Here is a 14197-nt window from a genome sequence, read left to right as displayed (position 1 = left end):
GCTTTTTATCTGTAAAGTGACTTCTACATCATGTACCCCTGGGTTGCAGCCAAGACTAAATGGGATTGTGTATAAAGAACATTACCTCCAACACAAAGGTGGCACACATTATAAAGCAACTCATAACAATGCCACACCCACTTATTTCAATTTTCCATCACTCCTAGGATGTAGGAAAAATCTTTAGGCAGAATGGTCAGAGGTCTAAGAGAATTCTATCTGGTTGAGGACTAGAAGCAAAGGCGGAAAGGGATTAAAACAGGTAAACAGATACTGATGTGTAAATAAATACTTATTAATGTGGTAGGCTTTAATCAGGTTGAATTGTTTAACACAAACTTGCAAAATTATGCCACTGAGATACTACTGAAAAATCATTTTGTGCCTTATTTGACTTATTGAATCACACTAAATAAAAAAATACAAAAAAGCAAAATGCCAAAAGCTTTGCATTTCAATTTTAAAGGTAACACTGTGCCACTGACTATAAAAAGGATACTACCAAAGCCTTGAAAACAACCAGAATTACTTAACTCAGCCTCCAAGTTAAAACTCTTTCCAACCACAACACAATCTTGCATGATGCAATTAAATCAGGCAGTACTAAAACTACTGTTATAAACATTATTAGGGATCTTGTTCCAGTTTAACATCAGTTTCTGTTCTCAGAAACCCCCCTGAAAGCAGAAACAAAGTTCTAGGATGCACAAGAGTGTTGGTACTAAAATCAAGGTGTCTCTACACATCAGGATATAAGCCCTGGTGCACAGCTATATATCATGGAGAAAGAAGCACACTATTTTGGAGATCAGATTTATCTGATTTAAGTATCAAATTATTTCCTAAAAGAAAATATATGAAGTGCCAAAGTTCCAGCAGTATCGGGAAAGCCTTATAATTTTTATTTTAGGTAAGCAAGAGGACTGTTTTAGATACATAAATTAAAATAAAACATGACAATACCTAAATCTGTAGGAGTTTATGCAGTATTTTAATATATATGTATTAGTCTTACGCACTTACTCAAACAGTATTATTTTTATCCCTCATTTACAGATAGAGAAAATACGGCTCAGAAAGGTTCAATGACTCTCTCAGTCTTGAAGCTTGTTAAGTGGAGTGGGATTCACAAGCACACCTAGACATCCTGGATCAAAAATCTATGTTCTTACCATTAAATATTACCAACTCTAATGGCACCAGGTTGAAAACGCTTTTTTAGGTACATTTCACGGAAAACATTTGATGATCCTCTGATGATTAATTATCTGAAAGCCATTGAACATCAACTCCTCAAAGGACTAGGAATAAAGCTTACATTTGATAGTTCAAGATTTTAGATGAATTATATGCTATTAAAAGTTTAATTAGGAAAACAGAAGACAGTTCTAACAGTTCTCATGTAAACTGTGAAGATTTACCTGAATGAAAAGGAAATTGTTGCTTGGCTTCACCAGTATGTGCATCCCAAATAATTGTAGTCTAAGATAGAAAAGAAAAATATATTGCTAAGAAAAGTTTATCATATATACATAAATTAAATGCCTCATCATATTAAAGCAATATAAAATGTCAGAGTGCATTTAACATTTTAGTACAATGAGGCTATATTCCACTGGGAGCAGGGAAAGGATGTTTAAATTAAACTGTTAAGCAGTTTAATTCTACCCTGGTGACTTTTCATCAGTCAACTTACTTCAAATAACAATTACTGGTTGTCTACAAAGTACCAAACATTATATCAGATTAAGAAACTCCATTGTAGTAGTGTATTTAATGTCAGATTTTTATTGCTATGTAGCTTGAGGAGGCAAATTTTTGGTTAATATCCTAATCAGCTAATTCTCAATATTAAGATTTTTAAAGCTCACATTGATAAATAAAGGCAGCTTTAATTCTGACAATAATTAAAACAATGTTTTTTATATTACATCAAAGTATAACATACACATCTGAATGGATATATTCACAATTTCACTAATACCCTCCCATCACTAATTTTATAACTTTGGAGTCATTAAATATTGTAGATTGGCAGTAACTATTAAGAAGGCTTTCCCCTCCCATTCCTGGCCACCTTCATATTCTTCCTTTTTGCCTACTTCCCTTTTTGACAATACACTGGTAACTATGGGCATGTACTTTCCTGTATTATAAAACAATCTTTTCTGTGATGTGTGGTAAAGGAAATAACTTTAAGAAAATGAAGGAGAAATAACAAATGATTTCAACCTACCCAAGTTTACCAGCCATGTTAGGTGAAAGCTGGAAAGACCCTGCATTTCTTGCATTTTCAATTAAACATTAGGAGTTCAGCTAACAGACTGACTCTAAGATTTCCCATGAAATCACTCCAGAGCCATACTCACTGATGCGATTAACTAAAAACTACAGAAAAGAGATGAAGAGTATTGGATATATGACTTCACTATGGCTCAAACTCCAAAACAATGAAGAGCAGTCACACAGATAAGAATAAAGGGCATCTGCACAGATTTAAGAATGAGCTGACAGAAAATCTAAGAAAGCATTTCTATTCTTAACATAAATTCACATGTGAATTTCCCAAATATGAATGTTTTATTATTTATGTGATTAGCAGAGGAGAATATTACTCTCAAGTATACTCTTTAACAAATTAACTTTTATAGAAGCTAATTACCTTGTCTACTCCAGCACTTAGGATGAAATTTCCTTTCTTATTCCATTTTAATGCAAATATGGGGCCTTTATGCTGCCCCAAAGTGCTAGCAAGGTTACCTAAAATTCAAAAGGAAAAACATTAAAATTACTTTAAGCTTTATAATTTGGATCAACAGTAAAAACAAGTGGGGAAAAAATGCTTTATTTACCATCTTTAGTCCATATTCTGGCAAACCCATCATAAGAACCAGTTGCTAGAAGTGTACCTTCACTCTGTTGGAGAAACACATTTCTTTCAATTATATAACCCAGAAAGGGTATTTAAATTTTATTAGAATATATTATGTTTAATCCCAAGTACAGCAGGTCTGTGACATTCTTTGCTTCAAGATCTTCAGCTTTGCTTATTTGCAAGTGTGAGAAAAGGCCTCCAGAACACCCTTCATGCTGTGAAGCTAGTATTTTGGCAGCATTCAGTCAGGGTGCAGGCCTCACACCCCAGTCCTGGAAGGGCAGTAACTGCTTGGGAGCAAGATTATCACCGCTCTTACAGGGGCTAAGGTCTACTTACTGTACTCTCACAAAGGCCTAGGACTAAAGGTGGGGGTCAGGCGGGGGATTAGAAAGGACATCAAAATCTTAATCTTATGATTTAATAAAGGTATTCAATCAAAATCAAAATCTTCCAAAATGTTTCATTAAGATTAGAAGTTCTCATATTGTCCTCCCTCTAAATCTTTTACTGTCTAAACTGTGTGTGTTCCCAATAATATTGTTTCAGATGATCAGATTCTTAAAGATCACTACATTAAACATTTCTTTCTTTTAATTTTTTTCCTGTACCAAAAAAATAGCAACGCACACACAAAAACACAAGTTAGAAAAGAGTGTAGGCTGACTTTATAGCTAACGAAGTGAGTACAACTGTCCAGAACTACTCTACTCTGAGGAGGAATCCTTAACGTTTTCTCTAACCTTAAAATTTCCTATGGTGCCTTGCCTTGAATAATGGTCCAACGGCAGGACTTGCTAAGATCCAACTTATTCTGTGGAAATCCAAGTTTCAGAGTACATTACACAGACTATTGCTGAGATGAGTAAACATTACAGGAGAGACAGAATGAAATCCTGCCTTGCTGATGCTTTTTTTGGTAAGAGAATTGAAAACAAGATCACCTTTTCAGACCTCTCCAGTCATCTAGCTGTACAGTTAAGTGACAAACAAATGCTGGTTGTAGGCGATGCAGATTCAGTTCTGCTAGGATTTGGAAATCCCCTATAGTTCTAAGGAAGAAGGAGCAATGTTGAAGCTAATAGCACAAGTTTATTTCCAAACTGCACAATGCAAAGTTTCCTTTAAACTAATGGTTTTAGAACATGGACCACTAGTAAAGTAGGAGAATAATAAGGAGCAGCTATCTCACAGGCTGCTGCTTTAGCCATGGAAATGAGCCATTAAACAACAATAACATTTTCTCTTTCTAGGGGAAGACTTAAGTTCATAGCAAGTAATAAATCTTTCAAAAGTCTATACTTTTAAAAGCTTTAACTTGCAGTTCAGAAACACCGAACTCAACAAATCATTTGTTAACCATCCTTTTCAGTGTAAACTATAAATTTCATCAAGTTAACATGGTCTCTGAGCCAAACAGCCTAAGAAGGGTATAAGGCCTTTGGCCTATGATATAGTAAGGTCCCATTTTAAGAACGGAATTCTTAGTTTTGACCCTACAATCAAATAGCACTGTTTAGAATTCTCAACTTTATAGGTGGGAAAGGGTAAATACATTGTTGGAAATTTAGAAAAGAACACTAATAAGCCTTACCATGAGTTCTGGAAGAATTTCATAGAAACTAAGAACTCCAGATAGTGTAATCACTTTGAAAGACAGATCTTATTTCTTGGAAAGAGATTTAGAAGATACTTTGAAAAGCCCCACAAAATGTTGTTAAAACAGAGGCCAGAGAAGGAAAGGATGTCCACTTGCTAAGGAAAGGACAGCTGACCTCTAAAATTCTTTGTAACACTGATACAGTCTAAGAAGTTACTAGAACCAGAGTTGGGGGAGTGGGAGGGTATTAAAAAAATGAACGTAAAGTTACAAGGAAGAAAAAAGACAACATGGAATAAAGGAAAAGATACAGAAACTTTTAAAATGCTAATTTTCCGCAAATTACTTGTGGGAATGGTAGCAAAGAAAGCTGTTAATTATATATTTGAAACTGAAAGGATGAAGCTTTATCAACAGTGAAATCAAATTTTCTAGTAAGTAAAAGTAATCAAAGATATTGAATCATATGTAGAATAAGAGAATTCTCAAGAGTCCTACAGCTAGAATAAAGCTTGTAATCTAGACCAACGGTTCCTAAAAAGAGCTGGCAATGAAGTTTTCATCAATTAACAGCAAAATGAGAGAAACAAGACTATGTTTCTATTACATAGATTTCTCTTGTACCCCTAACAAAGGACTTAGTAGTTAAGAACTTAATTAATACTGGAATTAGGTAGTAGCCTTTCCCTTCTCCAGGGCATCTTCCTGACCCAGGAATCGAACTGGGGTCTCCTGCATTTCAGGCTTTACCAACTGAGCTATCAGGGAAGCCCACTGAGAACTTAGTACATGTCTATTATTGGTTTTCATTTACTATTTGATTTATGTAAGACCATTAATACACTCCTACTTTATATGTGATGAGAATGAAGTACAGAGTGATGGACCACCAGCTATGCAAAGATTCTATATCTAGATAAACTGAGAGGCTGGAAGATGAACCTTGCCCTGACTGTCTTTGCTTTTAACACATTTTGGGTTAGGGACTCCTAGTCTGCTGTTCTTACTAGTGAAATTCAAAAATACCTGAACAAACAGACATGCCCTGCCTCTAGTTTGAGGCTCAGGGAGGTTAAGCATGTTACTAACTACATCCACCATGGACAGCACAGCGATACTCACATTCCAATCTAGTGATGTTACATCCTTGTTGCTTGGGACATCTTGCCCTCCTTCTCGTATACAATGTCTAAGTACTAACTGTGTGGAGCCACTCGTGCTGTTTTCACTAAGGTTCCATATTCTTGCTGTTGAGTCTCCAGACCTATAAGGAATGCAACATATTTTAAATTTTCATGATATTCTCAAGCATTACAGAAATCAAGGCAACAGATTTACATCCTATTATTAATGAGGCAAACACAAATTAGACTATCAGGCATTTCCATTTCCAGTATTTTTCTCAGTCTCCATTTTGGGGATGCCGAAATCACTCCCGAGGGAGTAATTTTAAAACTCTAACATTACTTCATGAAGAAATAAAGATTTACAGGGCAAAATGACCACAAACAAGCAACAACAAAACCCGGAAAGTGTAAGCAATGTATTTGTAGAACACGCAATATTTCAGTAAGATACTTTTAGAAATCCGCTTTAATTTTACTTTGAGAAACATACCCTGATGCCAAGAGATCACTAACAGGGTTCCAGGCACAGATGAAAACTTCAGATTCATGGCCCCGTAACACAACTGCTTTATTAGGAGGGATTTCAACATCCCCATCCACTTCCATCATATCAGTATGATTATCTGCATCATGAGAAATAGATGGAAAATTCCAGTTAGGTAATAATATCACAGCATATTGGAGGAAAAAAGGAATTCTTAACCAGCAGATAGAGTGTAACTTTCTTATTCCACTATGTCAGGTAATGTTGAAAATGACTATACAGAATTTATCACGTGAAAAATAAATTCCAACCTTTAGTTAAACATGAATATAATTTTTTAAAAAGAGATGTGCACCTAAGTGTGTGTTCAGAGATGGGGGAGCAGGACTAGAGGAAAACTGTGAAAGGTTAGGCCCAAACACAGTTGAAAATGATAAAATAGTTTGAATAAAATATAATCCATGCCAACACTATTCTGAATTTCTGCCAGTAGGGGTTGCTGATATCATTCATATAACATCGAGTTGCCTTTAAATCTCCATGCCAAAGCTTTATTGTATCTGTTAATGACTACTGTTATAAATTATATTTAGAACTCAAATGCAGATACAAAGTTCACCTAACAGTAAAAAAAAATGGTTTCTAAATATTTTTTTAAAAAGAATGAAAATAATAAGGTCCATGAAAGTAAATCTAGCTTTATGGAACTTTAGGCATAAAAATCTGAATTGTGTGATATAAGTTAGGGGAACAAGTTGGCAAAAATTAAATAGACAGTGTTAGTTCAGCTAAAATGAGGCATCCCCATAAAGCAAGTTTCTTTTTTAATGGAACTTAAAAAAAATTCTTCTTTCAGCTCACTTGCTATAGTATGTGCTCCATTCTCCTCCCCATTTGCTGTGTTTTCTCCATTTTTTGCAGATCCTTGTTGGTTTGTCGCAGCTGCAGCAGCTGCAGCAGCTGCTGCTTGTTGCTGTGCAAGTTTATCTCTATAAGCTTGTTGTCTTGTTTGTACTACATCAGGCATTACGGCATCTATCAGTGACAGAGACTCTATTGGTCGACCATCAAACAAGGTACCATCCTGGATTTGAAAAATTGTGAGAAGAAAAATCAAAGGTAACACATTTGGAGTAATTTGTATTCATACAAGTTAACAGCAGAAAATAATCATTCCAAGAAAAAAAACACTTTTCGGTAATTTCCTGAGTGCATGTAAGAAAGGAAGGAAGGAATCGGGAGGGAAGAAGGAAACTAAAGGAAGCCCTGTAAACAGCTGTTCCAATTGTCTTCCTCACCCAGTTCTTTCTGTTAAGTGTTGCACAGATCAAAGCTGAAATACTGAAAGGAATTTTTTTTTAAAAAAAGCAGGCCTAGAGGGTAAAAAGGCTTTCAATTATATTCCCAAGTTCTGTTGGTCAAAAGTAATGTGGGATAGTTAATAAAATGATGAGATTTGGTGCCACATTTTGGTAAATACTTCTTTAAAACTAAAAACTTTTTAAATAGTTTTGCTGAATGCAAAAGTTTCTTGTGATTTAATTAAAACATTAAGGCAGAAATAGACATCAATATCAATAGACATTAATATATACAATCACCTCATTTCACTACTGTTATTGTTTTTTTAAGTCCTTGTTGCATTTGTTACGATACTGCTTCTGTTTTATGTGTTGTTTTTTTGGCCCGAAAGCAGGTAGGTCTTAGCTCCCTGACCAGGGATTGAACCCATGCCGCTCCACTGGAAGGCAGTCTTCATCACTGGAATGCCAGGGAAGTCCCTCATTTTACTTTATGAGCACAGGAAGATTTAAAGACTTCCACAGGTAGTCTATGGCAGCTGGAATCTGTTAACTGGTGCTATCCAAAGTGCAATCCAAAGACCAACAGTCCCCCCAACATCTGGAAACTTGTTAGAAATGAGACTCAAAGCTATAAAACCAAAATCTCTACAGGGCTCAGGAATCTCTGTTTTAACAAGCTTTTGGGGAAAGTCTTATATGCACAGTAACATTAGAGAAGTACAGCTACAACTCACAGGCTAGTGTTCTTTAATTTTATCAAGTTGCTATATTTTCCAAAGCTCCTCTCACTAGTATTGGGAAGTTCACAATAAATAAGTTCTAAAGCAAGCAGGAGAAGAGACACAGGCACAGAGCAAGTCAGAAACAGAAACAGTGCATATTAGCTAGAAACATGCATAAATGAAGCCTGGCTCACTTAAGCTAGTGAACACGCACTAAGTGTTATGATGGGATGCTCCAAGTTACAAAACACTGAACATTTCTCTGAACTGTCAATTATAATAGAGCATTTGAGGAGCTGGAGCAAGTATTTAAACTTAAAAAAAGATTAAAGCCAATATAGATATATTGTGGAGTACTATATTAAACCTAGAAATAATTTTTTCAGAAAAACTGAGACTTCAACTCTGGCCACTGGGAGAAATTGTTTTATCATTCTCTCCAATAAGTATACTTTGGGAGGCAAAGTGCTAAAAGACAATGAGGACACATTTAATTTAGAATCAGTAGATTTTTCAGTATAGACATGAGGAAATTAAAAAAATAATCAATTTAGTACATTATAATTATAGTAAATGAATACTGATGTAGAAACCATGGAGCTTTAGTTTTTAAAATACCTGCAAAAGGAAAGGGGAATATGTTAATCTCTGAAATGAAAATAAGGTGAAAAGCTCCATATATCACAAATCCTGACCATGTATAAAAATTTTCAGCTATACCAGGGTTTGCAGAGTCTTTCTGTATATTTTGGGCTTTGCAGACCTAAGGTCTCTGTCACAACCACTCAATGCTGCCATGTAGCACAAAAGCTAGATAATATGAAAATTAAGGAGTGTGACTATGCCCCCAGCAAACTTTACAGAAACAAGCAATAGGCAGACTCTGGCTCACAGGCCGTAATTGATTGACACGAGTTAAACTACCTATATCATACAAACTGTAGACAGGTGCCTTCCAAAATCACTTACAACCAAATAACCTAAGATCTTCTAATTTCACAATCAATTATGGTCTCAGTATTCCACAGCACAATTTTCTTATTTCAAAGAAAATTATTTCTTCAGTTCAGTTCAGTCGCTCAGTCATGTCCAACTCTTTGCAACCCCATGAATCACAGCACGCCAGGCCTCCCTGTCCATCACCATCACCATCTCCCGGAGTTCTTACTGTTTACTTATTAAACCATGTAAAAAGCAATAAGATAGTAGTCCTTATAGTTGAGAGCCATCAGCCTTGCCTGTGCACCCTGACACCACATTAGGAATAATGTCCTTCAGTTTTGTTTACCTGGTGAAGCTGAAGTCAGATAATGAATGAGCAAGCAAGATACGAGATATTTAAGGAAGCATTTAGGAGTTAGAATTAGTACTTGAACTAAATCTTCCTTACCTCATTAATACTAACTTCTGCCTCTACATACTGTAGACCTTTCTGGATGATAGAAATCAATGCAGCAGGCGGGACGAGGGCACCATTTATGTTAGACTGACTGATATGGCTTTCTATACCGAAGGTGAACGCTGAATGAGAAAATCCTGAAAGCAAAAGAAAAGATGTAACAATTTATTCTCCAAATGGCAATATGCAATGTAACACAAAGGAAAGACTTCTGTAATCTTTCAAATCCACATTACACCCATCTGAAATCCCAGACTGTTAGCTAAGGTCAAATATGTTTTTAAACAAAAGAAGTATATCAAAATCCAAACACACTAACCTTCATGTATTTTCCTCTTCACTTTAATTATATAACCGTAGCACATAATTTTCCTCAACAAATAGTATTAAACTTTAGAGTTGGGGAAAAGCCTTAAGTCATGTGACTCAACTGCTTCACTCAAGATAAATTAAATGACATTTAATATTTCTGTAATATATTAAAATTTCTGTATATAAATCATCATACATCTTGAAATTCTATATTTTGTAGGCTATTTTAAAAATCTACTAGGAAATAAAAAGCAAACTAAAACATAAGGAATGAAAACTGTAATTTAATAATGAAAAATAATTTTCATGCTTAACTTTGATTGTATATATGATTAAGTACTAAGAAAAAGTTACTAATTTTTTGCTACTTAGTAATAATCCATCTAAATGGAAGCTTTAGAAAAAGAACAGCTGACAAGCGAAAATCCAATTTGTATGTCCATCAACAACTCTTTGATTTTATTTTTTTTTTCAACTCTTTGATTTTAATTTGAAATACTCAAACCAAAATATTCACATAACAAAAGTCTAATTTTAAATCAATTTAAGTCACTCTTGCTTTTTATGAAAGTCAAGTCCAAATCCAAAAGTCAAATTCTAGTAAATTGACAGACCGAGGGTGGTTATTCTCTTTACCAACATATCCGTCAGAGCTTAACTAGTGTTAACTATCATTAATGTTAAACAATTCAATTAAATTATACATCTGTACAGAACGTTAAATAAGGTAAATGAACACGATTTGGGTCGTGGTTAAACTGATCTAATCCATGCAACATGCTGTCGAGCCCGTCTATCCTTACATGTTTCGTGCTTAGCCCATGCTTTTTTGTTTTGTGCTTGCACTCTCAGACTCCTTGTGGCACTTATGAACAGTCTATCATAAAATACTGTGCGCTCTCAAACAGCATGGGGCTAGAGGCTATTTTAAATGGTTAACAGAGAGTCACAGTACACCTAAGCTGATTTTCCTTAGGGCTGTCCCTTCCTTACCTCTTTGGGATACCTAACCATTTCTGTAACTACCCATAGTGAGAAGTAAGAAGATGCTTGAATTTTGACTTCTTGATTTCACCCATAGACAAACAAGATCATTATTAAAAATGTATTTATAATCTGCAACTTAATCTGAGCTCACAAGAAGGCACAAAAAACACAAATGAAAAAAGCACCGTTTTGCTCCGTCCCTATCAGGAAACCCAGAACTACTTGAGTATGAGCAGATCCCAGATCACCAGGATAGGAAACTGAGAAAAAAAAGACTAGGAAGGATTGGGGAGAAATGTTATGAGATCATGGCAGTGAAATCCAGAAGCACTGAGGTTGGAGACTTCTGTTCTCAATTTCATATCCCTCCCGAAATAAATTCTGCAGTAAATCATAAACAGAAAGGGGGGAAAAAAGCTAAATAACCAAGTGGCTTGGAGTAGAAGACTTCAAGACAGACGATATCACTTACAGAGGGCCTGTATCATGCACACATATATAATCTTATTAACTTCTCAGCTTTCTCAGCAGATGAGAAAACACAAAGAAAATAAAGATTTATTCAGGGACCATGGCCATAACCACTGCATTCCCCCCATCCTACTGAGCAGTTAGAATAGGGTCGAGGATAAAGCTAAGGCAGAGTGAGCTCCTGCATATCAACAAAAAATAAAAGACTGCATCATTATTCTTATTTCATTCCAAGGTATTAGAAAGTGTCATCAGTAGCACATGAGACATTAAGACATTTTATTAATAAGCAGGATACTTTGATTTTCCAAAGCCTTCTAAACTGTAGAAAGTCTATGACTTCTGTACTCCAATTTCTGAGTACAATTTAAATAATTATTAATTACATTTAGACTCTGTTTAATTAGATGACAAAGTTCAAGATTATGTCCAAGAATATCCTGAGCTGCACGTAGAACAATGTCAATTTTTAACTGGAATGTTGCCTATGTTCTGAATTTTTTTTGTGAGACCAGGTGCTCTGTGCCATCCTAAGGTATTACATATGCACTTACAATCTTCTCAAACAGCAAGAAAACAACCCTGAAGTCATCTTTAATAGTGTTTCTGCACTTATCGTTAATATATATTTGCCCTAAAGGAGGTCCACACTTAAAATGCTCTTCTTAAACACATGCTGAATTGAACAATAACTTTTTTTAAATTTCTAGTTACAGCATTACAAAGCAGCTTAAAATTATGTTTGAAACTACTCTTCTTCCCGTTCCTAAAACAACTTCTTCCTTAGAAATGTTTCACCTTGCCATGCTACAGCGGAAGGTCCTCCTAACTTCCCTCAGCCCCTGGCATTCCACCATTTGCCAGACCCTATCAATTCTCCATCTCCGGTCTCTGCCATCAGCTTTCCTTTTGTGTCCAAACCTGGATTGTAGTCCCCCATCATCCTTTACCTGGACCACTGCTGTCATAAGTTCCTTTCCTCTCTTCCCCAGTCAAGTACACTTCCAACACTATAGCTAGAAGACTACTTGTAAAACAAAAAATGATCATACCACTCCTTACTTGAGTACCTTCAACAATCCTTTTGGCCTTCATAATCAAGGTCAAACTCTCTAAGTGTGACACACAGGAACTTTTGCAATCTTTACCCTACTCATCTTTCCAGGCTTATCTCCCCATTTCTTCTCAATGCACATTAAATACAACCAAGACCTAGAACATACTGAGCTATCTCATGCCTTTGGGCTTCATGTGTTCCCATGCACTTTTCACCTGTGTGAATGGAGGTGAAGTCCTTCCTTCTGCTGCTCCAGGGTTGATACTTCTCTTCTATAATAATCCTCTAATTTGTGGGTGTGTAGCATTCTACAGTTTGTGTTTATGTGTATGATTAATACAACTAGGATGTCTGAAGATGGGGTTAATGTCTAGTCATCTTTCAATTTTAGGAAACTAGATGTCACCTAATTTTACTAGTGTTCAATAACCATTTGTTAAATCAGAATGCAATTCTACTATAATTTATCCTGGCACATCAGGAAATCTATAAATCCAGAGAAAACATATGGCTTAAATCTCCCTTGAAAACTAAAACTTGAACCAGGGTTATGCCAAAATATATTTGCATTTATCTGTAAATATATATGCAGGCAATACTTTTTCAGGGACAGCTTTTGATCTACATAGTAAAAGGCAAAAGGCATCAACTTACAGTCTGTGAAATGCTTAAGTCTAGCCTGCTTGCCTAATATAGCATCCCTTCTTTCCAGGAGTAAAAGCAAAGCTGATATAAATAATACTTTGTATAAATACTCTACAATCAAGTATTCTACACATTCACTAGAGTGATTAAAATCTGGGAGATAGAAAAGGAAATCCAGAGTGGAGTAAGGCTGAAAACCACAAAGTTCAGTATACAGTAATTCAAGGATATTCAGAGATCAGGACCGGCAGGGGTATTGGCGGGGGGGGGGGGGGGGGGGGGGTCGTCTATGTGCAGTTACTTTTGAGGCCATGCACTGTTCCCATGTAAGAAATGAGGTCACAAGACAACCATTTTCTACATATGGCTTGTTTCAGGAGTGACCTCTCTTGGGATGACAGGGATGGTTTCCTCAAAGGGGAAGTCAAGTCTTTCAGATCCTGTCAACTCTACTTTGCAAATGGAGGGTATAAGAACATGAAAAGGGGCTCTGAACACGGTTATGGTATAGGGTATCTGAACAGGGCCGGGGGGGCAGTGGGAAGGGGGGAGGCAAAGCTTAACTACTAACACAACACAGTGCCCTATATGGAAGTAAAATCTGATCTACACAAGGTCCTTTTCTTAGCCTCAGGTCAGAAAAGCCCAGAAAATCATACCCCTGCTTCCATCACCACATACTCTCTTGACCCCAAATCTGTTTCCAATTCTATCCTATAGACCCAGAATTTTGTTTAGTACAAAAAGTTCCATACTTAAATGTGTGAAGGTTTTAGAAAAGGTAAAAAGAAGTAAAGAAAAAAATGCTACATGGGACCTTGTATGTTGAAAAGTTGGATAGACCTAACACTTATTTAAGAAAATTTACAAAGGAAAGGAAGAAAGGAGTGAAGAAAAAAAATTACAATACCAAAACCCGAATACAACTGTTAACATATTTTATTTCCTTTTGTCCAGCACAATACGCTGGCTATGCAGTTTTGTGCCCTAATCTTGCCCTTTATATATATATATATATATCTGAATATATTATATGAATTGTATTTTCTGAAATAATTTTATTATAATATTCATCCAATAAATGTACCAGCTAGTAAATTATTCACCCCATGGCTGGACATTTGGATTTTCCAATGTTCACTATTTAAAAAGACTCTTACTTCAAATATCTATGTGTATAGGCTTTTGCCATGTATATATATGTTTTTTTCTTT

The 14197-nt window shown here is 35.7% G+C and overlaps 1 protein-coding gene across 1 annotated transcript in view; it reads right to left on the bottom strand.

Annotated features, from left to right (window-relative positions):
* TBL1XR1 (TBL1X/Y related 1) overlaps positions 1-14197 on the bottom strand; it is a 172934-nt gene that overhangs the window by 16725 nt on the left and 142012 nt on the right. Inside the window, exons 4-10 of the mRNA XM_068970370.1 lie at positions 9503-9648; positions 6948-7170; positions 6093-6225; positions 5598-5739; positions 2853-2916; positions 2663-2760; positions 1422-1482 (exon numbers count right to left, since the gene is read on the bottom strand). Coding sequence (XP_068826471.1) covers positions 1422-1482; positions 2663-2760; positions 2853-2916; positions 5598-5739; positions 6093-6225; positions 6948-7170; positions 9503-9648 — 867 coding nt within the window. The remainder of the gene's footprint in view (positions 1-1421; positions 1483-2662; positions 2761-2852; positions 2917-5597; positions 5740-6092; positions 6226-6947; positions 7171-9502; positions 9649-14197) is intronic.

This window comes from Capricornis sumatraensis, chromosome 1, assembly GCF_032405125.1.
Source record: "Capricornis sumatraensis isolate serow.1 chromosome 1, serow.2, whole genome shotgun sequence".
NCBI classification, from domain to species: Eukaryota; Metazoa; Chordata; class Mammalia; order Artiodactyla; family Bovidae; genus Capricornis; species Capricornis sumatraensis.
Note: the sequence above shows the minus strand (reverse complement) of the source record. Positions and strands in the feature narration are given on the sequence as shown.